Source organism: Balaenoptera acutorostrata, chromosome X, assembly GCF_949987535.1.
Source record: "Balaenoptera acutorostrata chromosome X, mBalAcu1.1, whole genome shotgun sequence".
Lineage (NCBI taxonomy): Eukaryota > Metazoa > Chordata > Mammalia > Artiodactyla > Balaenopteridae > Balaenoptera > Balaenoptera acutorostrata.
Genome location: NC_080085.1, coordinates 41,687,418 through 41,711,560, shown reverse-complemented (window position 1 = coordinate 41,711,560; position 24,143 = coordinate 41,687,418). Strand labels below are relative to the sequence as shown.

The window sequence follows — 24,143 nt, the reverse complement described above, 5'->3', positions numbered from 1 at the left end:
GAGAAATCAAGTTCGTGTGCAAGCCTCAGATGCTGAGGTGGAAATGGTGGAAACAGTGGACAGAGGTGCAGAGTTTGGGGGTACTCTAGAGGAGCAATAATGGAAAAAGTACCTGTGGTGGGAAAACCTCTCCACTTGACCTAGATAGCTAGCATCACCACTAAATGGATGCCAGAGATAAAGCACTTCAGTCCCTAATGTCCTGGCGGAGAATGAAAGGAAGTATAGAAGGATGAGGTCACCCAAACAGAATAGGCCAAGAAAAAACAAGTAACCAGAAAAGGACTTCCCTGGTGGCGCAGTGGTTAAGAATCCACCTGCCAACGCAGGGGACACGGGTTCGAGCCCTGGTCCAGGAAGATCCCACATGCCGCGGAGCAACTAAGCCCGTGCGCCACAACTACTGAGCCTGCTCTAGAGCTTGTGAGCCACAGCTATTGAGCCTGTGCGCCACAACTACTGAAGCCCGCGTGCCTGGAGCCTGTGCTCCGCAACAAGAGAAGCCCCCGCTCGCCGCAACTAGACCGCACGCAGCAACGAAGACCCAACGCGGCCAAAAAAAAAGTAACCAGAGGGAGGTGGGGCAAGGGCATATGCTGTGCCTGGAGTCTGGAACTGGCCCAGGAAGCAGCAGATGTGGGAACAGGCTGTGATGGGTGACAGGTCAGGGTCAGGCCAGTTTGTGTGATTCCCAATACTTGGGTTAGAGTGAAGGAATGAGGGGTCTGTTTCTAAATGGAAAAAGTTGGAGTCTGGCTGGGTGAAGGACAGAGGTATGAGTGGCTTCCTCAGGCACCAGGTGGCCAGTCCGATTGGTGCTTTCAACTGTCTGAAGTGCTCAGCCGAGACCAAAGACGCAGTGCGGGCAGTTCTGCCGTCCTGGTGGGGCTTGTGGTGAGCCTCCTACTGCCTGCTCCAACCAATCAACAACCCACAGCCGCTCTCTTCTCACAGGTGGGAGGCCTCAGGACAAGCAGACCAGGCCCGAGGGACAGGAAAGAGGCTTTTCCTTTACAGATGTTCTCAGCCAAATATTTTCATCAGTACTGCAAAGTGTGCACAAACACTGGCATTCCTCAGTCCAGCAGAGCTGTTGAGGCCCCTCTGCAGCAGGGAAGTTGAACTAAGGGCACCACAGGCATTCCTAGCACTGGGAACCATGATGCTAAAGGCTTGTCCAGGGTCTGAGTGCCTCGGTCCAGGCGGGAAGGGATGTGCCCCAAGGACATAAGCCACAGTGACCAAGCCCTGGCCGACTGGTTGCCATAACTTTTCCCTTCACAGAGGGGGGACAAGGTTAGAGAAGTTAAAGGACTTGCTCAAACACTACTCTTAACTACCTTTCAAAATCAATATGGCAGGGAGTTAGGAGCTAGAGATGGAGAAAGTGAATTTGAACCCACCTCCAGTGAAGTCACAAGGACCTACGTACCTGCTCTCCACAGCTTCACTACTGCCTCCATTTCTTCCTAAGCAGGAAGGGCAGGAGGAAGACATGACAGTTCCCACATTTTCTCTGCCCAGGAAGCTGGCAACTGGGGTGAGGCTGAGCCCTTCTGGTTACTATCTGAACCAGACAGCTCCAGGAGGTCCCTTCTTTCCCTGGAACCAGCAGCTATGCCACATCTGGGTTTGTAACGCTTTATTAGGATTCATGTCCCAAACAAGGTAGGAAGCAGCGGCAAGAGGGGTTCAGATAGAGGGACGAGGAGGGAATGACAGAGGCCAAATGGGAGCCCTGTGCTGGAAGGGGTCTGGAGAGGGGGCCTGGGGTCAGTCTGTAGGAGAGGACAGGGGTCAGCGGATGGTGTATCGTACATAGGGGACCTCAACGTCCTCACCGCTCTCATCGTTGCAGCACAGCTCAAGCACCAGGGCCCGCACGTGGCGGCCCAGCTTTCGCTTCGACACACGGCTTACGATCTCTGTCATCCTGGGGGCGGGGGAGCAGAGGGTCAGGGAGGCAAAAAGTAAGTGAAGAGGGGCAGGTAGCTGAGGGCAGAGGAGGTGAAGGGCAGTGAGCAGGACTGGGACAGCTGCAAGTTGAGGCTCCCCACTACCCAACTCACGGCTGATCCAACCGTTCCTTGAGCTTGGCGGCTGGCATGAAGAAGGAGTAGAGCATAGACACGCCCTGGGACAGCATGGTGATCTCCAGCTTATGCTCTGTCTGGAGGAGAAGGGGGAGGACAGCAGTGTCACGGGGGTGGACAGGCCAGCCAGTCACCTGCACACTCTGCCCCCAGTGGGGTGAGAGAGAGAAAGGGGTCTCACCTTGAAGTAGTCAAGGAACTGTTTGAGGGTCATCTCCTCACCATTAGACTGCAGCCCCTGTACTTCAAAGCGATCCCACAACGTCCACTCTTGGTTATAGTACTGTGGAACAAGGAGCAGGCCAATGGGATGGGGGCCACCAGAGGGCGCAGCCCCATCAGTCTCCCCCTCCACTCATGCAGACATGCTAAGTCGGATCACAAGCCTCTTCTGTCCAAAACTTTCTCATGGCTTTTGTCTTGCCTTGAGTAAAGACTGAAACCCTTATGATAATGGAGATAAGGTCTTAAGTCACTGGAATCCTATTCTCTTCTCCTCATTTCCTATCCCCTCATCCTCTCACTCACTCTGCTCTCATGACTTCTTCCTCAAACATGCCAGGCACACTCCTACCTCAGTACCCTCGCAGAGACTGGCCCCTCTGTCTGGAATGCCTTCCCGGCAAATCCTTCATGGCCTGTCTCCTCACCTCCTCCAAGTCTGGACTCACATGTCATCTTCTCTGTAAGGCCACTCCTGATTATCCCACATCTAAAATCCCAAACCCATCCCCTCACCACCTGGTACTCTCAAGTTCTCCTTATCCTGTTCTTTTTCTGGGGTTCCAAAATCATTTACTGTGTTACTCTATTTCAAGAATATAACCTTAGCACCTGTAAGAGTACCTAGCACGCAGTAGGTGCTCAGTAAATATCTGAGTGAATGAAGAAGCAAGCAAAAGCACTTAGCATACTAAGCACCCAATAAATTTTGGGTGCTACTATTGTGCAGTTATTAATCATAATCTAATATTCAAATATCTTTTCTGAGGGCTTCCACAAGCAGAATCAGACCGGTACGTAGCACATAGAAAATACTAAAAAAAAAAAAAATATGATGAGTGAATAAATGAACAAGGGGATACACAAAAGGAACAGGTACACACTGACAGAAACCCTCTCCTGGTGACAGGCTATGAAGCAAACTAGAGCCAGCTCTACAGAGAAACACCCACCCACAAATCCACTTCCCCTGATGCAGGCCCTCACCTGATGATGGGGTGCTGCCAGGGGTTCAGAGAAGCCAAAGAAAGGCAGGGCCAAATTGAGGAAACCATTCTTATAGGAGTCAAGCTGTTGGTGCCCCTGCACCACCTTGTACAGCTCTAGACACACAAGGCCAACCACGGCTGCTGTGGTCGTGGCAATGGCTGGGATGATCTTTCCTGCAATCAGCTTGCTCTGTAAGGAAGGAAAGGATCAAGGAAGGAAGTTAAGGGTAGAAGAAGCTCATATTCTACAGAAGGGATAGAATGTGGGCAACTGCAGCCTGGGAGGGGGTGAAACGTCAAGTCTAGATTTCCCTCACCTTGTGCCGGTCTGAAGGGGGAATGTCATAGTTCTCCGCCCGGAGGTTGGATGCAGCCACAATGAAATCCATATGGAAGTTGCTGTCATCATCCTTTTATGAGTGAGAGGTTAAGGGAGGAGGGTGGGGAGACAATAAGGAGAGGATCAGAGGAGGAAGAGGATTCCTGGCCTCCGGGGACACAAGTATCGTCCACTGCAATTACCTGCTGGGCTCTCAGATCACAAAGGCATGGCTGGGAACATCTATTCGTTCAGGGCCATGTAGCAGGCCTGTGATCCAATCCCACAAAGGCCTGGGGCTGCCTCTAGATCCCCAGAACCTGTTCTGTCCAGCCCATCTGTGCTTAGCCCATCCCCACTGCCTGCCCAGGGCCCCCACCCAGCACCTTCTCGAAGTCAATGGGGTACATCTTGAACCCAGGGAGCTTTTCTGGACTGGGCAGTGTGGCCTTGAGCTCCTCCAGACGACTGTCATCTGCAGGGAGAGAGGGACACCGTCAACCCTTTAGACCCCAGGCCAGGGTCTGAGGTAGAAACAGAAGCCCAGGTGGGGCAAAAGGTGTTTAGGTAGATAAAGGATTTGAAAAGGAAAGACATCCTGGGAGAGAGGAGGAGCAATGGGGAGAGAGAGAGCAGGACAACAGAGTACAAACCTGAGTAAGACGGGGGGCAGGGGGCAGGGGGCAGGTATATCAAGAGAGAGGTATCTCTAGAGACTCTAAGGAACTGAAAATGAAGACATTAGGAGAAAGTAGGGATGGACAGATCAGGATGGGAGAGCTGTAGATCTCAGGAAGAATGATGCAGAGAGAAGTGGGGAGACATAAGAGGATACAGGGGAAAAAGGCAGGGGAAGATATATAGAGGGGAAGTTGGGAGAAATATGCAGATGTGGATATAGAGGTTAAGATATTGGGGGACAGAATATATGAAGAGTGGAGAATAGGGGCATATACAGAGGATGAGATAGGTGAGAAAAAATTTTATACACATGATAGATACAACTTATATATACCCTATATACGCTGTGTATGTGTATGTGTGTGTGTGTATATATATATATATATATATACACACACACACACGTTTATATACATTTTACATACACCTTGCATACGTTTTATATACATTTTATACATATTACACACAGATACATACGTGTGCATGTATATGAGGAACAAGATGGAGGAAATACACAGAGAGGAACATGACGGATATATATTTGGGGAGGAAGATGGGGACATGGGAGAAAATAAAAAGCCACATTCATTCATTTGTATGTTGTGTATGGCTGCTTTTGTGCTTCAATTGCAGAGGTGATAACTGCAGACACTATATGGCCTGCAAGCCTAGAAGAGTCACTGTTTGGCCCTTTACCCCTGATATACAGCATGGGCTGGGGGAAAGAGATGGAGAGAGATGGGGAACTGGGGCGGAGATATGGAGAGGGAGATGAGGAAAACTGTGGAGAGCAATACCATGGCAAAGATGCACACAGAGGAACATGGCGGTGGGAAGATGGGGCAGATACCAAGGGAGCGAGACCACTGGTGGAAATCACACCCTCCAGATAAACAGATCAAGAAGAAACAGAAAAAAGTTGTTCTTTCCAAGGGAAACACACACAGAGCAAGAGAAACAAACAGCTAGTTCTCCTGAGGGCCAGAGAGTGGGGAGGAGGAGGCAGGAGGGATAGAATTTAACCCAACCGACCCTCATTTCAGAGCAAGGGAGGCTCAAAGGAAGGTGTGGGGAAGCCTTAGGCCAGGGGTTGCAGAGCAGTGCCAGGGGCAGAGAAGGCTGGACTGGGCAGGGGACAAGTTGGGGTGGTGACTCCTGGCCGACTGGCCAAACATCCTCACCAACAGAGGCATTGGCGCTCTGTAGCTCCTGGTCAGAGACATGGATCTTGACGCCGGACTTGGGGGTAAACTCGGGGACCTGCACAGACTGTAGAACTGTTGCCACGGCAGCTCGGTCCTGAGAGCCTGTCAGCCCGTAGGTCTGGGCAAACAGGTTGGCAGCAGCCATCACGTAGTCCAGATGCAGAGGCTGGGAGAAGGCAGGGCCCAGAAGGGTGAGCACGTCCACCCTCGCCTGGGGAGTCTCGGCCTCCTTCCCACCCACGCACCCTCCACCTGACCCTAGGAGGCCCCAAGGAGGAGACTTACATTGTTGACATCAAAGGTGAGCGGGTGTGGACAGCGTTTGGGCCCAGACCAGAATGGAGCTCCCGAGCTTGTGAGCTAAGGAAGCAGAGAGAATTTTGAGGAGCAGGACCTGAGATTGGAGGCCTCTCTAACAATTCTAACTTCTCACCTTGGCCCTGACTCACTATTCCTGGCTGGGCACGCGCAAGGGGCTAGAATCGATCATGAACAACCCAGACTGTAGGGTCCTGTAGATGGAAGTGCTGATGCCAGGCTGAATGAAACAGGGGCGCCTCACTGAAAAAAACTCCTGGCACTCACTCTGTGCAAGCCACACAGCCATTTAACAAACTCTTATGAATTGCTAGGCACTGTACTAAGTTAATATTAATAAATACCAATAAATCCTCACAAAAACCCTCATGAGGTAGATTATTGTTATCTCTACTGATAAGGAAACTGAAGTACAGACAGAAAGTATGTGACTTGCCCAAGTGCAAATGGAGCTGGGATTTGAACCCCCACTGATTCCTGAGCTCTTAACTCCAAAATTTCTCCACTATGATCCTTACAGTCCTGGGAGGTGGGTGAGTCAGCCCACACCACAGGTAAGGGAAACAGAAATGAAGTCTCTTGCTCAAAGGAAAGGGAACAGCAAAAATAGGTCAAGTTTAATCATTCGTGTGAGACCCCCATGCCTTGGGGCATCTGCCACAGCTGGACTAATGACCGAGAGGAGCCACACGGAGAACTCACAGCAGGCTCCTGTTTCTAGGAAACGCATCCCGCCAAATGGACCTGGCAAGTGGGCGTTACCTGGTCAGGAGGGAAGTTGTGCAGCAGCTGCCGGATGTTGTTAGAGTACTGGGTGTGCCAGTGGTGGCAGGCCCAGGCCACACAGTCGGCCCAGGTCTGTGGCCGCTGCAGCACCAGGCTGCGCTGCACGGCCTCCAGCACCTCCAGGGGTTGGGTGCCCGCCAGCCGCAGGGTCCGCTCCACAAACTTGGGGTCTCTATCAAGAATTGGAGGGGTCAAAGGGGCAGGATTACACAGCGGCCCCAAGAGTGGGCTCCAGGGCAACCCTACTTTCTCCACGGAAAGCTAGTCCTGACCCCCAGGGGAATGAGGCCCCAGCATTCACTGACTCATTTGAGAAGTGTGCCTGGTGCTGGGTGTCACACTGGTGAGGAAAGCAGACAGGATGCCCTGGCTGGAGTGCAGGGGGTGGGGTGAGGGGGCATTTGGTTACTTACGTGAGGTACTGGTTGACGTTTTCTGCCGGCTGCTTGAAGAGGCCTTCAAACTCGTCTCTAGCCCACTGCAGACAGAACAAACAGATTACAGGGGGCGATAGTTGACAAAATGGGCTTCTGGAGGCATTAGAAAGACCATCAGTGAATAAATCAAACAGGATGAACAAAGCTGCTCTGGGAGAAGGTAAGCCCCGCAACCACTGTTCCCAACCTTCCCCACTCCACCACCCCCAGCACCTCAATTTGAAAAACCAATGAACTTGATCTGGACAGCGGTTACACTAGTGAATGCGTGAAAAAAATTAAGTTCTGTGTACCTTACGTGAGGTATGTCATGCCTCAATAAAAAAGAAACAATTCAATTATGTGTATTTTTAAATTACATTACATATTTAAAATTACGATCCTATACAGGCCCTGAGGACTCAGCAGCAAACTGGACAGAGGCTCTGCCCTCTGAGAACTCCTAGAACAGTAAGTGCTGTCATTGGTGAGGGGGTTTGGAGGATATAGATGTTAGAGATCAAAACCAGCTCTGCTACACAGTATCTAGCTTTGCGACTTCAGGGACACACAGTAACACTTCACTCTGTGCCCTCCTTTCCGAAACAGATACTGTAACAGTAATATGTACCTCACGGGTTGCAAGTATGTATATATTTAAAGTTTATTTAAAACAGCACCAGATACATAGTGAATGCTAAATGCTTTACAACCCCATGAAGTATATACTACTGTCACCTCCATTTCATCAGAGGCATGGAGAGGCTAAGTCCAAGGTCACTCATGCCCTAGTGAGTCTGTGGTGGGTGCACAAATACAAAGACACCCAGTCTGGAACTGCAGGGGCAGAAGGGAAAGTGATAGAGGGAACTGGTTTTTTCCCCCTCCCTATTTTGTTCCCACCCCCCCATACTTTTACTAAACATTCTGAATGGTTTGCCCTCAAAGACTGTAATAAGAATCATCTGATAACACAATGGTTATCCTTAGGTTCTGGTCTGTAGGCCTAGGTGCTGGACAACCTAGATATGTTCCCTTTGTAAAAAACTCAGCCAGATAATATGTGCACTGTTCTGTATTCTGTATGTATATGCATCACGCAAACAAAATCAACCTGGAAAACCAGCTGTTAAACCCATTTTGAGCAACAGCAGGGGAAACCTGTATATGGACTGAGTATTAGAGACAAATAAGTAACTAGGAGAGACAGTAAGAATAACCATTAACTTTGTTCAGCATGAAGGTGGTGTTCTGGTTAGACACTGACAGTTCTTACCTGGGGGCAGTTCTCACCTGGGAGAGATTTTGCCCCCAGGGGACATCCAGCAATGTCTGAAGACATTTTTAGTTGCCACAAATGGAAGGGGGTGCTATTGGCATCTAGTGGGTAGAAGCCAGGGATTCTGCTAAACATCCTACAGTGCTCAGGATGCCCCCATGACAAAGAGATATCGGGCCCCAACTGTCACCAGTGCTGAGGTTGAGACCCTGTTATGTGCAAATATAACCTCCCTTTGAAGAAGCAGAGAGAGTGAAGCATTGTGATGGCCACGATATACTTCACCCAAAGAAGAAAAAGCCACATGAATCTAAGAAGAGAATGTGGCAAAACGTTAACAAATGTTAAATCTAAGAGTATTTGAGTGTTCCCCACGCTATCCTCTGTATCTGTCTAAACGGTGAAAAGTTTTCAAAACAAAAGTTAAAAAAAAAAAAAAGAATGAATCATTCTAGAAACCAAGGTTGCACGATAGAAAGTAAGAGAGGAAGGTTTAAAGAAAAAGCACAGGGGCCAGTGGCCGCGAGGCCGGGTGCCTGCCCCCTGCCCTCTCCCCTCACACTGATCACCTGCAGGGTGTGCTCGATGGCATTGGGGAAGTTCTTCAGTGTGCAGATGGGGATGGACTTTTCAGGCGGGTCCTGGCTGGAGCTGTATGATTCTGTCAGGAAGGGGATCACCACCTGCACATTGCCCTTGGTGCCCAGTGTGCCTGACTCCAGCAGTGGCTTACGGTAGTACACGCAGCGGCGGTCCATGTACATGCCTGGGGGGTGGGGGGGTCACGACAAAACGTGAGTGCCAGGAAATGAACATCAGGAGACGGGAAGACAGGCACCTCCAAGAGACACACACACACACACACACACACACACACGTACCCACGCAACTTGGCCCTTGACCTCCTCACCCGCCTCCAAACTCACGGGCATCCACATTATCCAGGGCGTTGGCCACACCATCCAAGTTTTGGAAGAAATCGTCATCATAGATGCGCTCGGTGTCAGGGCCTACACGGTTCTGGTGGCTTGTCACTCGGATGTGCGGATTCATCTGGCGCACAGCTGCAGCAGCTGTGTCAGACTTTAACTTCTGGGGGGGGCAAGGGTAGGAATGGGGGAACAGAACTCAGTTATTTATGCATGCACCAGCGAACCTCCACAGAGCTGTCCTCCTGAAAGCTGGCTTATTTAATGCTGGGAAGAACCAAGCCCTGAGTTCAGGCGGCTCCCTGGTTTGGCAGGAGACAGTCCGTGACAGTACCACATGGCTAGGGCTGTGACGGATATGGCAGGGGCTCAGTGAAAAGGGAAGCAGTGCACAGACAGGCTGGAGACAATAGGCCAGCCATATGTTCTTCTGCCTACCCAACTTCCATTGTTCTTTCAGTTAACGGCATCCAGGGCTGGGGAACATTCCCCCCAAACAAAACAGAATCTTAGCACATAGACAAGGAGGATCCTTTCAAAGTCCAAATCAGGTCACGTCCCTCCTCTGCTGAAAACCCTCCCTTGGCTCCCACCTCCACTGAAGGCAAAATGAGTTGGCCCCCATTTCCTCTAGCTCATCTCCTATTACCCTCCCACCTTAGGATCTTGGCCTGGAGCACTCTTCCCCAGAAGAAGGGACTCTACTCCCTCACGCCCTCCAAGTCGGCAGAAATGAGCCCTTTCTTAACCACTGTAATCAAAACTGCAAACCAATCTCCCTGGCCTGCCCACTTCCTTCATCTTGTTTTTGTTGTTCCCTCTGCACGGCACTTATGGACGTTAACTATAAACTTCGCTATTGTACTGTGCTTACTGTTTACTGTCTGTCCCCGCCCACTAAAATCTTCGTTTCCTTGGTGTACTGCAAGTACCTAGAACAGAACCTACTCAATAACTACTTGGTGAATAAATGAACAAAAGGGGAATCGATCCTGGCCAGGCAACAATGACAGTCCCCTACAGAAGGCTTCCTAACTAGATCACCGTATAACCCAGCTTCTATCTGTGCAGAGAAGAGTGAACCTAGCACAAGTGCTCTCCTAGGAAAGAGGCCTGCTGGCCAGGTTGGCCCTTGGCTGGAGTCTGGGAACCTGGATTTCTGGAGGGTTCTTGCCATTCAGTACCTGGTAAGGGCTGCTCACTGTGCCTAGACTGCTTATGCAAACCCTGTGGTTTATGCTGAACTCCTGCTCTCCTTCTGGGAGTCTGGAATTTGGGGACATTCCCAGCAGAGGGTGCCTATGTGACCAGCCCACAGTAAAAACCCTGGGTACTGTGTCTCTAACGAGCTTCCCTGGTTGGCAACATTTCACGTGTTGTTGCAACTCGCTACTAGGGGAATTACGCATGTCCTGTGCGACTCCACTGGGAGAGGAGTCTTGGAAACTTGTGCCTGGTCTCCCCCAGACTTCGCCCCATGAGCCACTTCCCTTTGCTGATTTTGTTATGCATCCTTTAGCCGGAAGAAATCGTTAACTGTGAGTACAACTACATGCTGAGTACTGCTGAGTCCTAGGGGGCTAGTGAATCATTGAACTTGGGACCCCCAACACACTGTCCCAACCAGCACTCATAAGAAGTCAAGGAAAAAGAAAAAAAAAAAAGGAGATAAAAAACGGTAGATTCGATGGAAGGGTACTCAATGTTTGTTGAACGAGTGACAGAGAGAAGCTGAAGGAAAGAAAAAGGTGGTAAAGCCCCTTTTCCAAGAAGAATGAGAACAAAAGAGGAAAACAAGATGACAAAGTCCCACCTCCTACCCCCACCGCTCTCACCGTGACGTCCCAGGGCCGGAACAGAAACTGTCTGTTCAGATTTGACTTCTCAATGGTGTCCATGTCTGTGACGACAATTTCTCCTCCCTCCCCACAGCCCAGCCCAATCATGGCAAAGTTCTTGAGCAGTTCACAGCCAATGGCCCCTGCGCCCACCTAGAAGACAGCCAAGAAGAGAGACAGAGGCTAGTCAGGGTGATGCAGGTCAGTGTGAAGTCACTCATCACCCCTCACTCTCACTCCCATTGAAGACAGCAAGAGAGGGGAGAGGTGTGTCTAGTGCCACATCCTCCAGTGCCAGGGCTATGAGAAATAACCCAGGCATCTGAGGGAGGAGGCACAAGATGGTGGAAACAGAAGGACACACCAGGCTTTCCCTCAAGATAAAAGAAAATGGCAAAAGTCATGCGGTAGAAATATAAGAACCAAAAGACCCGCCCTCAGGAGGCAGAAGGAGACCCCGTAAGAGGTAGCCAGAGGCCACAGGAGATGAAGAAAGTGGCTGTCCCAGTGGATCACTCACCAGGAAGTACTTCTGCTTGCCCAACTTCTCTTGCAGGTATGAGCCAAATACAGCTACCTGCCCATCATAACGGTTCTGGCGCTGAGGAATGCAAAGGGAGAAGGGTCAGAGAGAGGCCTCACCAGAAATGCCCCCAATGACATCTCCCCCAGGGCCCCACTCACATACCGGGAGGCACTTGTCCTCCGTGAGAGCCTCTTTGTCCTCGGGGAGACACTCCAGTGCATCAAAGTACAGCCACTGCATGATGGGCATAAACTTCCCGGAGCAAGCCTGGGGATTGGGCAGGACAGGGGAAGTGGTGAGTGGTTAACTGGGGCCTGACACAGATGGACAAGCGATGGAATCAGGGAGGTGTCTGGCCCACCCCAACCCTGTCCTTCTCTATCTGTGCTGACCTTCATGACCTCCTGGGCAGCTAGACCCCCGATGAAGGCATTTATGGGTGCCAGATCCCCAGCAGCCACATATGCCAGCTTTCGAATGAGGTCCTCATCCAGGCTGTCCTGCTGCACCGCTGGCAGGGCTTGAGCATTCACAGCCTGGGCCAAGGTCACCAGCTCTGTGGCATCCTCCTGGTGAGGCAGAAGGAACCAAGAGCGTGCCTGTGAGGCCACTGTTGGGGGTGGGGGGGGCTAGGTAGAGAGGCACTGTGGGCCTTCGATGCCAAGGTCATCTGCCCTGGCTGGCTCACCCACCTACCCACCTCATTGCGGGGCCGAGGGGGCCGGCCATGCTGAGCACAGAACTGGTGCAGGGCCTGGAAGCCAATGTGCAGCTGGGTGGGGCGGGAAAACTTGGCGAAGTCCGTCATCACGAAGTCAGGCTCTGCCAGGGAGGCCAGCAAGGATTTCTGTCGGGGGCAGAGCATCAGAACCAGAAGAGTAGAATGGAGAACCTGGAAATGCCTGGCACCACCCCCAGAGCCCACTCCTCCCCACACTCACAAAGCTGATCTTCTTGGGTACTTTGACCTGGCTGACGATGCCTCCACGGATATAATCAGAGAAGTTGGAGGTGTCACAGATGCTAAAGGTGTAAGGACCTAGGGTAGGCAGGGAAACTGTCAGGCTACCCACCCTCCCTAAAACCCACAACACCCACAAGATAAGGAAAAATCCATCCCTGACCCAGCCCAGACATCAGGAGTAATCGATTCCACTCGAACTTCACAAACCATCTACCCTCTAGCCCAGCTTAGAGCCCATGGGACCCTGTGTCCCTGACCCCAAGTCTACACTAGAAGACATTCTCTGCTCCCTGTCCGAATCCAGTCAGACACGAGTGGATCCTCTGATCTGCTTTGTTCAAACACCAGAGATCTTTTCCCCCTCAGTGCAGATACCAGGAGCCTCTTCTAGGAACAGCTCAAACACGAGACAGCACTTCTCCCCCATGTCCCCAGCTCTGGGTGGACCACAGGGGACTCTGTCTCTGGTTCATCTCAGACACCCAGGATGTGTCTCCCCTCACGCAGAGTCCAGGGAAACACCTCCTATCTCCCCTGATTCCCCATGGCCCTAGCTCACCCAGGACTTTGATTTCCATGGGCTGACTTCCGTTGAGTTCAATCATGCCCTGTACTTCCGAAAAGGAGACAAAGTCGCCACTCTCAAAGCCATGCCGGGCCTCATCCAGACAGGTAACCACACCGGGGTTGTCCTGGTTAAAGGAGGAGTACCTCAGAGGCAGGCCCAGGGTACCAGGAGCAGACAGGAAAGCCTGCTGCCCATCTGCCTGCCAGGACCCCTGAGGCTGCCCTCCTCACCTTGGTGACCATAGAAACCATAGCACTGAGCGGCTGCTCCCCATTAGAATCTGTGAGGATCATTTCCTCTCCAAAGTCACAGAAAAGCTGCCTGTAGAGGGAAGCAACAGGGCTGATGCTCGAGTCCCATGCGCTCAGGGACCCCACGTGTCCCTCAAGATGCAGCAAGTACTTGCTGAGCAAGTTCAGCCCATCACTGCTGGGAATCAGATGGCACTCATGCTACATGGGGTGAGGTAAAGACACAATATCCAAAACCCAAGGGGCTGAGGGGGCTGAGGGCAGTCAGAGGTTGGGGGTCTTTTCCTGGGCATGGCAGGGGTCAGGGGAAAAGGGTGGGGGCACTCACCCAAACAGGCCCCGCGTGTCTGCCACCACCAGCTTGATGCCATGGCTGTGACAGAACTCACCCACCCGCAGCTGGTCCTCCAGGGGGGTGTTGGTGAGGACCACCACCTGTGGAGAGGTGGCAGCTCAGGCGAGGGCCCAGCACCAGGGGAAAGGGGAAGGGGGGAGATGGTGGAGGAAGGCTGGTGCGAGGCCTCAGGGAGTCCTTATGGCTTTGCTGGTTCAGCTCTCTATCACAAATACAAAGTTCTACCATGTATCAGATTCAGCCCAGGCGAAACTCAGTGAAGGGAAATGTGAATCCCTAAACTATGGCAGGCAAGGTAAAGAGGCAGCTGGGAGGACAGAGTTTGGCCAACAGCTGACTCCTTCATTTGCCAACACCCACTGCTGCCTGCCTACAACCCTGCCATGCCCTGCGAGACACAGAAGTAAAACTTCGTCCTCAGCCAAAGTCTGAGCTCACTCCTACCACACCCACTTGCTCCCAATTCTCAAGACAACACCTGCTCAGCCATGATCCTTGGGACTTTGCTCTCTGCCTGAATGCCCACCCATTCCATCAGGGTGAGCTCCCACAGCTACATCAGGGTTCGGCAGCAGTGTCCTGGCTTGCTGGGACACCCCAGGGCACAATCTCAGCTCCCATAGCTCCTCTTTCCAGCCCAGGGTTTTTATTTAACAAAAAACCAGCTGCTATTCTAAGTGCTTAGCCCTCACAAAATCTTTATGAAGTCGGCATTACTACCATTCCCGTGTCTACAAACAGACAAAAGGCAGGCACAGGAGACTCAGTGACCTGCCCAAGGTCACACTAGTACAATGAGAGACTTGTGCCAAGGCAGTTTGGCTCCAGTCTATGCACTATGCTGTCCTGTCTGCTGGCTCATATCTTCCCCCTGAAGAGGCAGGTCCAGCGTCTAAAGCCTGCCCGCATCCCCTAGCTGCAGCCTCAGCATGAAACCTGGCACCCGGGCTAGCCCATTAAATATTGATCAAATGAATAAACCAGAGACGGGCTCTGAGAGAACTGGGCAGGAGGTCGGGCGGTGGCCCAAGGTACCTGGAAGTCACTGAGGAAGTCCTCTACGAGGGGTCCAGTATAGGCGCTGACAGGCACGTAGCTGTTGAGCTCAGCCAGGTGGGGCTGGGAGACCTCAGCCCGGTTTTTCCCAATGTCCTCCTCCCGCAGGTAGAACTGCAAAGGGGAACGAGGAAAGAAATGAACTGGCTGTGTAGCCCGGGGGATGGGGTCTCGGCAGAGAAGGGCGATGGGAAGAGGTACCTGGGAGGAGAGGTCGGCCCACTGGGCAGTGCCCTGGTCATGCAGAGTGACGGCCTTGACCCCACCAAGGATGATGTTCTTAGCAATCTCCACGCCCAGGCCCCGCAGGCCTGATACCAGTACGCTGGACGTCTGGAGCCGCTTCATTGCCTCGTGGCCCAACACATACCTGCCAGGTTAGGGGGCGTCTCGGGTCAGGGCCAGGCCCTTCTGACCCTATCCACTCAGTGCCCCCTCCCACCTCACAGTCCAACCTCGGCCCCACTTACAGCTGCCGGGAGTAAAGTCCCTCATCTATGTCTGCTTCACTGCCGTTCTTCGCCATTCCCTAGAGATGGAGGGGAAGAACGGGTTCAGGGAGACATGCAGGAGGAGGGGAGGGACAGATGGGACAGCGATACAGAAGACTTTCCCACCCACCACCCCGCCTGCCAGTCTCCAGGAAGAAGACACTCACGTTGGTTGGCACCGAGGGCACTTCGGACAACACGGAGCGGGCAGGGGAACAGTTAGAACCCGGCTTTGGATCAGGCCCGGACACGCGACGTTTCTTGGACAGCGGCGAGCCGGACATCTGGAAGGAAAAAAAGAGATCAGAGGTGAGCCTAGGGCACGTGGGTGTTCCTGTTGGTTAGTGGTAATTGTGGGGAAAGGGAAGACGCAAGGGCTAATATCCCCATTTTACAGAAAAGGAGACAGGTACAGAGAGGTGAGGTGACTTGCCCAGGGTCACACAGCTCAGAGCTAAGATCTGAACCCAGGTGGTCTGGCTTGCAATCCATGCTGCTAACCATTAGGCCATTCGCCTTTCTCCCCAGCCCAGCATAATGAGGGAGAGACTCCAATCCTGTGGGGGGAAAGGAGTGAAAAGAATGTACTTGTGGGGAAGTCAGAGAAAGGATGTAGCTTCAGGTCAGACCCTGCCACTCCTTGACAGTCATCATTTAACCCCTATGGGCTCGGTTCCCTTGCCTGTAAAACAGGGGTGAGAATACCACCTACGTACTCCATGGAGCTGCTGAGGTGACGGGATATACCACAGACCAGAGAGCCTGTTACAGAGCAGGTAGGCAATAGCAAGCAGCCCTTCTCCTCTCCCTTAACCTCCTTAACCCCAGTGACAGGGGTTTGAGAGGGAAACGCGGCTTGGACATCCATCAGGGTGGCATGACCGCAGGAGATACTGTGCCGAGAACTCAGTTCCCAGAGGGGCTCACGGAGGAGAGTTTCACAAAGTCCAACCCGCTCCCCACCACCCCCAGCTCTGGGAGGGGAAAACACCCAGGGCCAATAAAAGAGGTCGCAGGGAGAGAGAAAACACACACTTCCCAAGCCTTGTCTGCGTGTGGAGTCCCTTAAACAGGTCAACAATAATGATAAACGAATATTTATTAGGAGTCCTCCCTGGGCCAAATGTCAAACACAGATCACTTTACGATCTGTGCCTCACTCTGTCCTCAGGGCACCCCTGTGGGGTTTGGACTGCTATCAGTAACACTCACAACTCATACTGGAGGAAAAGAAATTCACTCAGGGAAGTTTGGTGACTTGACCGAGGTTCCCACAAAGAGAGTGGCCAAGCTGGAACCACCCGGGGATCTGCTGACCCTGAGACCCAGGCTGCTTCCTGATGTTATGGCGTTTCATCCCCTCAATGGTCCTGACCCTGCAAGGCAGGGCCGAGTGTCCTTGCCAGACAAATGGAAAAACCTGAGCTCATGAGGACTAGGTCGCAGAGACAGAACAATGCAGGCTGCTGTGGAAGTGAAATTGGGGGGGGGGTTGGTGACTGGATCCAGACACTGGAGACGACAGGGCCCCCAATCACTCCCCCTCACCCCCAATGCTCCTCTGAGCCTCTGTTCTCCTACACTGAGCCTTTTCTGACACCCAATCACACCAAGTACCCCCACTGTACCTAAGATTCCATCTTGGCGCTTGTCACATGCTAGCACTAAACAAGATGACAGGAGCTCCCTACCATCTACCAAGAGCTTACTGCCTGTCAATCTCAGAGTAAAGGGCTTTGTATAATCCTAACAATGCCCATGAACCAGATAACCTTATACCCATGTCACAAATAAGAAAACAAAGGCTCAGAGAACTCCAGTCACTTGCCCAGAGTCATGCAGCTGGTGCTGGACTGCTTGCCAATGCCTCCTGGGGGAACAGAGTCAGGACCCAGCTCAGGGCCCAGCCCACAGGGCTAAGAGATGAGGGTTGAGGGAGGGGGACCCAGGAGGCAGGAGGCTGGCTAGGTCCAAGTCATCTAGCTGAACTGCTGGGAACGCTAAGAACCAACTTGGGTAGAAGAGGCTTGGTGAGTTAGTAGGGAGACCAAGGCAAATCATATTTTTCCATTTACTGACTTCCTGACGTGCGATAGGTATCTCATTTCCTCTGAGCCCCCCTTTTTCTTTCCCCCAAAGCAGGGGCAAATGGAAATATCCTCAAGGGGCTGCTAGGGAGGTTAAAAAAGTCAAGGTCTGTGGTCAGAACTCCGCGACTTAAGGACATAAGCTCCTCCCTGGGCACCTGCAGAGGCCTCCACTACTTAGTTATCGCCTTGCCTTGTCACTGATTTGGTTGTTTGGGACACACCATCTTCCCACTTCCGAAATCAGAGATGATCCAGGACCAGAGAGATCTCTGCTATCTGGACCTTTGACATCTGGACCCCTAATGCTGGCAGCAAGGGTCTAAGCAGGCTTTGGTTGATGGTCTGAGAGTGGATTTCAATCGCAGAGATTTGGAACAGGCCAGTCTCAAGGCAAGCAGAAGGGGTCTGGGGCAGAAACCCCAGAGAGGAGCTAAGATCCTCCACCCCCAGCATAAATTTGAAACCTTTCTCTGTCAACACATGCTCAGGCCCCAATTAGAACACATATACTATCAATTGTTCAGCAAAGTTGAACTGAGGCTTAGAGAGTTTCAGAACTTGCCTGAGGTCTCCAATCTGCTGATTTTGAAGCCTGAGCATTGTCTACCACCCAAACCAGAGAAGAAGGTTTGAGGTAGGAGTCCTGGAGCAGGTTTGAGAGAGGGTAGACACAGGGTCAAGTTATCAGGATGGAGAGAAGCTAGGGCACAGGATGCTGGGGCCTGTCAAGCCTCCAAAGAGGGATTAACTGAGAAGTCCCTGGGAATATAAAAGAGTCAGGAGATGGTTGTCTGAGCCCTTGGAGGCTCAGAGGGAGATGGGAAAGGGGATGTTAGAAGCCCTGGGGGGCAGGAGGGGTGGTGCTGGGCAAGGTTGTTAAGACTCATATCTGGGTCCTTGGAAAAGGAGCTTTTAGGAAAGGGCCAGGAAGTTGCACCGGAGGCCCCAGCGGCTGCACAGGGAATGGGTGGGGGACTCTGCAGCCCAAGGAGGCTGTGGGAAGACGCTGGGGTCTGGGGGTGGGAGTGTTCTCCATCAGGACGATGCTGGGGCCCTGGGGGGTCTCCACTGGTGGCAGAGGGAAATCTTTGACCAAAAATAACTGGGACTTGCAGGGAAAAGGTGTCTCTGACATTTCTGTCAGAGTCCCAGGAGGCTATGAGGGTGGATGCTGAGGCCCGGGGTGGGGTCGTGGAGGGATTTCTAATGGAGTACAAAGGTCTTGTGTTGATCTCTGATTGGTACGTGCTAGGTACTGCAGCTGCTCTGAGGAGTGGAAAGGGGCGGCTGAGCCCAGACAGTTCTGGCCCTAAAAACTTCAGTAAGCAGATACTGGCTAGGTCCCCAGGTGGGGTTGGGTTTCTATGACCAATTATGTGGGACCCCATGGAGGCTCGGAGAGTAGATGCAGAGAAAGGGGTTTCCTACTCTGATGGAGAATTGGACCTGTTGTGGGAAGGGACAACTGACAATGATGTTGGGGTCCTACGAAGCTGAAAGCCTGACTGAAGATGCTGGAATCCTGAAAGGCTCTGAGGGCAGATTCTTAGGCCTGATGTGAGGTTAAGGGATCTGTGAGAGAAGCTGGAACCCTGGTTGGCTTTTGAAGGCAGAGGCTGAGTGAAGGGTGGGATTTGAGAGGCAAGACTCTGATGGAAGGGGCTAGGAGCCAACAGGGTCTGCAAGGGCAGATGCTGGCAGAGAGATCTCTGATGGAAGATTATATGTCCAAACAGTTCCTCCCTGGTGTCTGGTCCCCTGGGAGGCTCTGAGGGAAGATACTGGGGGTTATGAGTGTCTGATGGGGGAGATGCTGAGGCCTGCAAGAGGTACTCTCTGAAGAGAATACTGGGACCATAAAAAAGGGTGCATTCTCTTAAAGTAAAGGAAGTCTCTAAGGGCAGATTCTAGGAATTAAAGGAGTCTTTAAAGGTGAGCGCTAAGTGGAAACCTCTGAATAGAAATGCTGGCCCGGAGGGGTTTTGGAAGGAAGATGCTGGGCCAAGGTGGGTTGGGAGACCTCTGAGATGTGGGGGAGTGCTCTCTGACATGGAGGCCAAGCGCAAATGGCCTTTCACAGGATCTAGACCCCTTGAAAGCTCTGAGGGCAGAGAGAGAGAGAGAGAGAGAGAGAAGGGCAGGGGGAGAGAGAGAGAGAGAGAGAGAGAGAGAGAGAGAGAGAGAGAGAGAGAGTGTGTGTGTGTGTGTGTGTGTGTGTGTGTGTGTGTGTGTGTTGGGGGGGCAGGTTCTGAAGGAAGATGCTAGAAAAGACTTAAAATGAAGCCAAATGGACCCTCCCTGAGGTCTGGCCCCTCTTGAAAGCTGCGACGGCAAATACTGAGGAACTAGGAGTGAATGAAGAGAGATTCTGGGGAAGGTCTTTAATGACATACACTGGTAGGAGGCTTTGACCAGGAATGTCGATCCCGTAAGTCTCTATTGCTGATTGGGGGAAGTTCCGTTCTGCGATGCAAGGCTCAGGATGGGGTCAGGTCACTGACTAGGAATGCTGGCCTGAGTCTCTAAAAGCAGATTCTGGGGGTCTGACCCTAAGGTCAGATTTTGGAGCCCGAGGGACTGGGCTGGTCCCGGATGGGAAATGTCGGCCCCGCCCCAAGACCTACCCCCCCTTCTCTCCAACGATCTCTGCGTCCGAGTCATCACCGCCCGCCCCAACGTCAGCCTGGCCCTGCGCCGGCCCAAGACCCTCCAATGCTTCCCGAAGCCCCTGCCCCGGCGCTTAGAAAGGCCGTTTGTTACCAATGCCGGTTCCCCGGGTCGCGCCGCCGCCAACTCCTCTAGGAGCCGAAGCCAAGCCCGGCCGCCACCCTCCTCCTTCTCCTCCTCCTCCTCCTCCCTGCCGCCTGGGCCGCCTAGGATCGCCGTCGCCGCCTTCTCCTCCCCAGGCCGTAGTAGCTGTGCTCGTCCCTGCCACCTCCTTCCCCTGAGCCGCCGCTGACACAAGATGGCTGCTGCTGAGCCCGGGGCCGGAACAAAACCTTGGGCCCCACCCCCAGAAACCCGGATGCAGGCAGGCCGCGCCCGTTCATGAATCATACATGACGGGCCCTGCCTGTCTGTGACTCCTTCGAAGGCGAATAGCTCCACCTGGTGGCTACTGTGGCAGTAACTAGGAAAACAGGTAAAACGACATAGAGGGCACGCCCATGGAAGGTGAATAATGAATACATTGTTACAGCCAGGCTACCATGGAAACCAAGAAAGGACATCAAGTCCACACTTCCTGACCGTGAATTATGCACGAGGCCAGGTGGCTGGTTGACTAACACCCTGCAACCAGAAAGCCAATGTTAAAACATGGAAGCCACACCCCAATGCTCATGAATAATGAATGACCTTGCAGCAGCCTGGAAGCCAAGGAGACCGAGGCCACATCTTATCATGAGTAATGCATGAGGCCCGGTGGGCAAGAACAAAAGAGACAGGTCCGCCCATTACTGCATCTAATACCCAGTAAGCAGGGAAATAGGGCTAACACAGGGAAAACACACTCCCCCAGCTCATGAATAATGAATGCTGATGCTGCAGCAGCCCAACCTGGAAACTCAGAGAGGTCAAGAAAGGTCCCACCCAGTTACTCATGAATTATGCATGAGATGCATGGACAGATACACTCAAGACAGCCCTCTCCAGCAAGTAGGGATTATGGTACTCCAGGCGAGGCAACTTGGTCACCCCTTCCCGTTCATGAATAATGAAAGGTGCTGCAGAAACACAGGGGAAACCCAAGGGAAGTGCAGCTGCCTCCTCCCCACCCTTAACTAACTGCACGTGAACCAGGGCTGCCTTGGTCCAACCAAATCCAGGTTTACCACATACTGTTGGCAGGTGCCTCAGTTTCTACAACTGTAAAATGGGGATAGTAGTAGAACCCATCTACATCGTAAAGGCAAAATGTGTCACTGTGAAAACCAGAGAATATGAACTATGGAATGAGCTCAGAGCAGTGCTGGCACAGGGCACTGTTAAACTTTTTAAGTATTATATATTAATTTAAAGATGATTTGTAAATATATTTTATATTAATATAAAATTACTTATGGGTGAGGGTGTACCCAGCCACTAGAGAAACCCCCAACTTCAGACATTATCTAAAAAATAGTGCCTTGAAAAAAAAAAAAATAGTGCCTTGAAACACCCTTCCAGAATTACACTGGAAAACAGAGTGCTAAGGCCACCAATGTCCATTAAACAGGTAGGACAGACTACCAGGTCACCAGAGATACGACTGTATACCAAAGCCCCAGGCACACGATAAGCACCCAGTATGATTCTGTCAAATAATAATAATAGATCACATTAACTGATCGCCCACTATGTGGTGGTTCCTGTGGTGTGTCCTTTCCATGCACTGCGCCACTGGTCTCAGGAATGCAGAGCAGGAAATCGGTTCCTTCTTGTCGTTCAGGTCTCAGCTCAAAGGTGACCTCCTTAGAGAGTTCTTAAACCCTCACAAAAATCATTTCCATCCACCGATGGCTAGCTGTGTGACTTGGGACCAGACACTTCACTTCTCTGGGCCACTGTTTCCCCACCCATAAAATGAGAACAATAGTAACCTACCTTGTGATGAAGTTTAAATGAATAAATATGTAGAAAGGTCTCAGAACAGTGCCTGGCACACGGTGCTATATGACTAACAGTAGTAGTAGTACCATTGAATTGGGTGGATGGGAGACAGACATTATGACACTTGATTAAGACTACAGACTCTGGACTGTAGACTCAGACTCACTGACTGAGTAACCTTAGGCAAATTACTTAGTCTCCCGGTGTCCCAGTTTCCTCATCTATAAAATGGGACAATAATAACCTACCACCTATAATTGTTGTGGGGATTAAACGGGCTAATAAAAAGTGCTAAATGAGTGTAAACTAATCTGATCATCATTATGCTCTTACTCATTTTTTCAGGCTCACAGAAAAATCTGCCAAAGATCACACAGCTGGCAAGGATCGATGGGACTTGAATCTAGAGCCTTTGCTGATAATCTGGGATTACTGGGCCGTAAGGAATGAACAATGAGCGAGGCCTCGTCCCTTCGCTGAGACGCAAAATTTAAATCCTGAAACCTCTAAGGGAAAGCTAACAGCGGATCATGCAGATGAAGCCGTAAAAGCTATGCTCCTCATGAATTATGCACAACGCCCCTAGAAAAGCCACAGAAAACTCGGGGTGCTACTCACCTTTACGCTTAATAAATGAGATCTAATTTGCCCGGCAGGCTGCAGAACGCCCCTTTCAGCACACCCCCTCAGCACGCTGATCCACCCCCTCGTGAATAATTCATACGCTGACACTTACAAAAAGGCAAAAATGGTCTTCCACAACAGCCCACCTACTCACGAATGACGAATAAATCCATGGTCTGTGAAGGCCCCGTGGCACACTGTCCCCTCAGGAAGAACCTAGAACCTAGGATGTGTTACTCCCACATCCTTCCTAAAAAAACTTGTGGGCCCAGATGTGTCTAGTCTCTCCGCCTTTTATACCCAAGCGCGGTGAGACATCATAATAGAACCAGAGGTCACAAAGGCCATTCGATACGTCCACATGCCACGTCGGTCCCAAACGTTCCCACCGTCACCAGGACCTTTCCTGAATTCCAAAATTCCGCCTTGAGTTCTGGAACCTCAAACTTTGCCTTTACCCTGGGGAAGCACACCAAATCCTGCCTCGTGGACAGAGTATTCATACACGAACCCTAAGGGTCTCCCCAAACATCCCCCTAAACCCTGTCTCCAAGGGGTCTAAACCCTGCCTCCGAGGGACGCTCCTTAAAACAGACTCCCAAGTCCCACCCCGGAGTCCCTAAATGCCACTTGCTAAGGGTCCCCTCAAAAACAGCCACCTCTAAATGCCACACCGGGCTCAGAGCCTCTAAATATGCCCATTCGGGGATCCCCAAAATTGAGCCCCCTCCCTCAAATGCTGTCCAGGGGGTTGGGGGTACCGTGCTCCAGCTCACCCCCTGTGCCGGGCGGAAGCCTCTCCTTCCTGCTGGAGATGAGCCGAAGCCACGGGGCAACGGAAGAGCAAACCACCTCCGTCGTACAAGAAGAGCCAGAGTTTCCGCGGAGCTCGGAAGCGCGGGGCCTTGGAGGGCCCCCTGTTTGGGATGTACCACAGATGCTTAGCTAGAGGGGCTCGCCCCCTTGCTCCTGCGCCATCAGGGCCCTTGTCAGACCCAGATACCCCTATAGGTTGTGGCACTTCCCGAACGCGCGAGGCATGCTGGGGGTGGTAGTCCGGTCGGGCCGGCGCCTAGTGCACGTGGTGGGCATGAACGCCCAGGGCATGGGAAAATGTAAACCTGGGCTGTGGAGTTCCGGGAGCAGCCCTCTGGGGCGGGGGGGAGGTGTAGGAAAAGGGATCGGAACATGGGGGTACCTCCAGATGGAAAGGCACACCCATCCTACAGAGGGGAAAGCTGAGGCTCAGGTGGCCAAAGGAGTTCATTCATTTGACATTTTGGAGCTCAAGCTGTGGGCCAGGTGCTAGGGATTCTTCCTTGCCCTCATGGAGCTGACAGACTAGCGAGAGACAAGACCATAAATGTAAAAAATAAATAAAAATTATATTAGATACATGTGAATATAATATAAATTGTGTCTAATAAAATGTACATGTTAATACTACATAGTTTACATAACATGATAGCCAGTGTCAATATGTAAATAATTTACATCTGTAGGGAATTCCCTGGTGGTCCAGTGGTTAGGACTCCACGCTTTCACTGACAAGG

At 51.9% G+C, this 24,143-nt stretch overlaps 1 protein-coding gene across 3 annotated transcripts; it reads right to left on the bottom strand.

Moving 5' to 3' along the window:
• Positions 1-1,627: 1,627 nt before the first annotated feature.
• On the bottom strand, positions 1,628-23,527 carry UBA1 (ubiquitin like modifier activating enzyme 1). 3 transcript variants are annotated; one of them, XM_057538569.1, is made up of 27 exons: positions 20,137-20,354; positions 15,720-15,843; positions 15,454-15,570; positions 15,266-15,324; positions 14,997-15,165; positions 14,775-14,909; positions 13,713-13,819; positions 13,364-13,454; positions 13,125-13,257; positions 12,543-12,640; positions 12,302-12,448; positions 11,994-12,170; positions 11,764-11,868; positions 11,596-11,676; positions 11,073-11,228; positions 9,235-9,400; positions 8,878-9,074; positions 7,027-7,091; positions 6,590-6,785; positions 5,795-5,869; positions 5,486-5,675; positions 4,010-4,098; positions 3,622-3,714; positions 3,303-3,494; positions 2,275-2,376; positions 2,070-2,170; positions 1,628-1,933 (listed from the first exon to the last, which is right to left on the bottom strand). In XM_057538569.1, the coding sequence occupies exons 3-27, from the start codon at positions 15,568-15,570 to the stop codon at positions 1,798-1,800; spliced, it is 3,177 nt and encodes a 1,058-aa protein (XP_057394552.1). In that variant the 5' UTR covers positions 15,720-15,843; positions 20,137-20,354; the 3' UTR covers positions 1,628-1,797. The 3 variants fall into 3 exon arrangements, with proteins under 3 accessions (XP_057394552.1, XP_007183707.2, XP_057394551.1); XM_007183645.2 differs by lacking the exons at positions 15,720-15,843; positions 20,137-20,354 and adding an exon at positions 23,367-23,527; XM_057538568.1 differs by lacking the exon at positions 15,720-15,843.
• Positions 23,528-24,143: the final 616 nt, after the last annotated feature.

Excerpts from the sequence above, each read along its gene's own strand:
- UBA1 (XM_007183645.2), bottom strand. The coding sequence starts at position 15,570 with ATGTCCGGCTCGCCGCTGTCCAAGAAACGTCGCGTGTCCGGGCCTGAT. Across the intron at positions 3,715-4,009 it reads ACCCCATTGACTTCGAGAAG|GATGATGACAGCAACTTCCA; the intron begins GTGCTGGGTGGG and ends CACTCATAAAAG. Across the intron at positions 3,495-3,621 it reads CCCCTTCAGACCGGCACAAG|AGCAAGCTGATTGCAGGAAA; the intron begins GTGAGGGAAATC and ends CCTTCCTTACAG.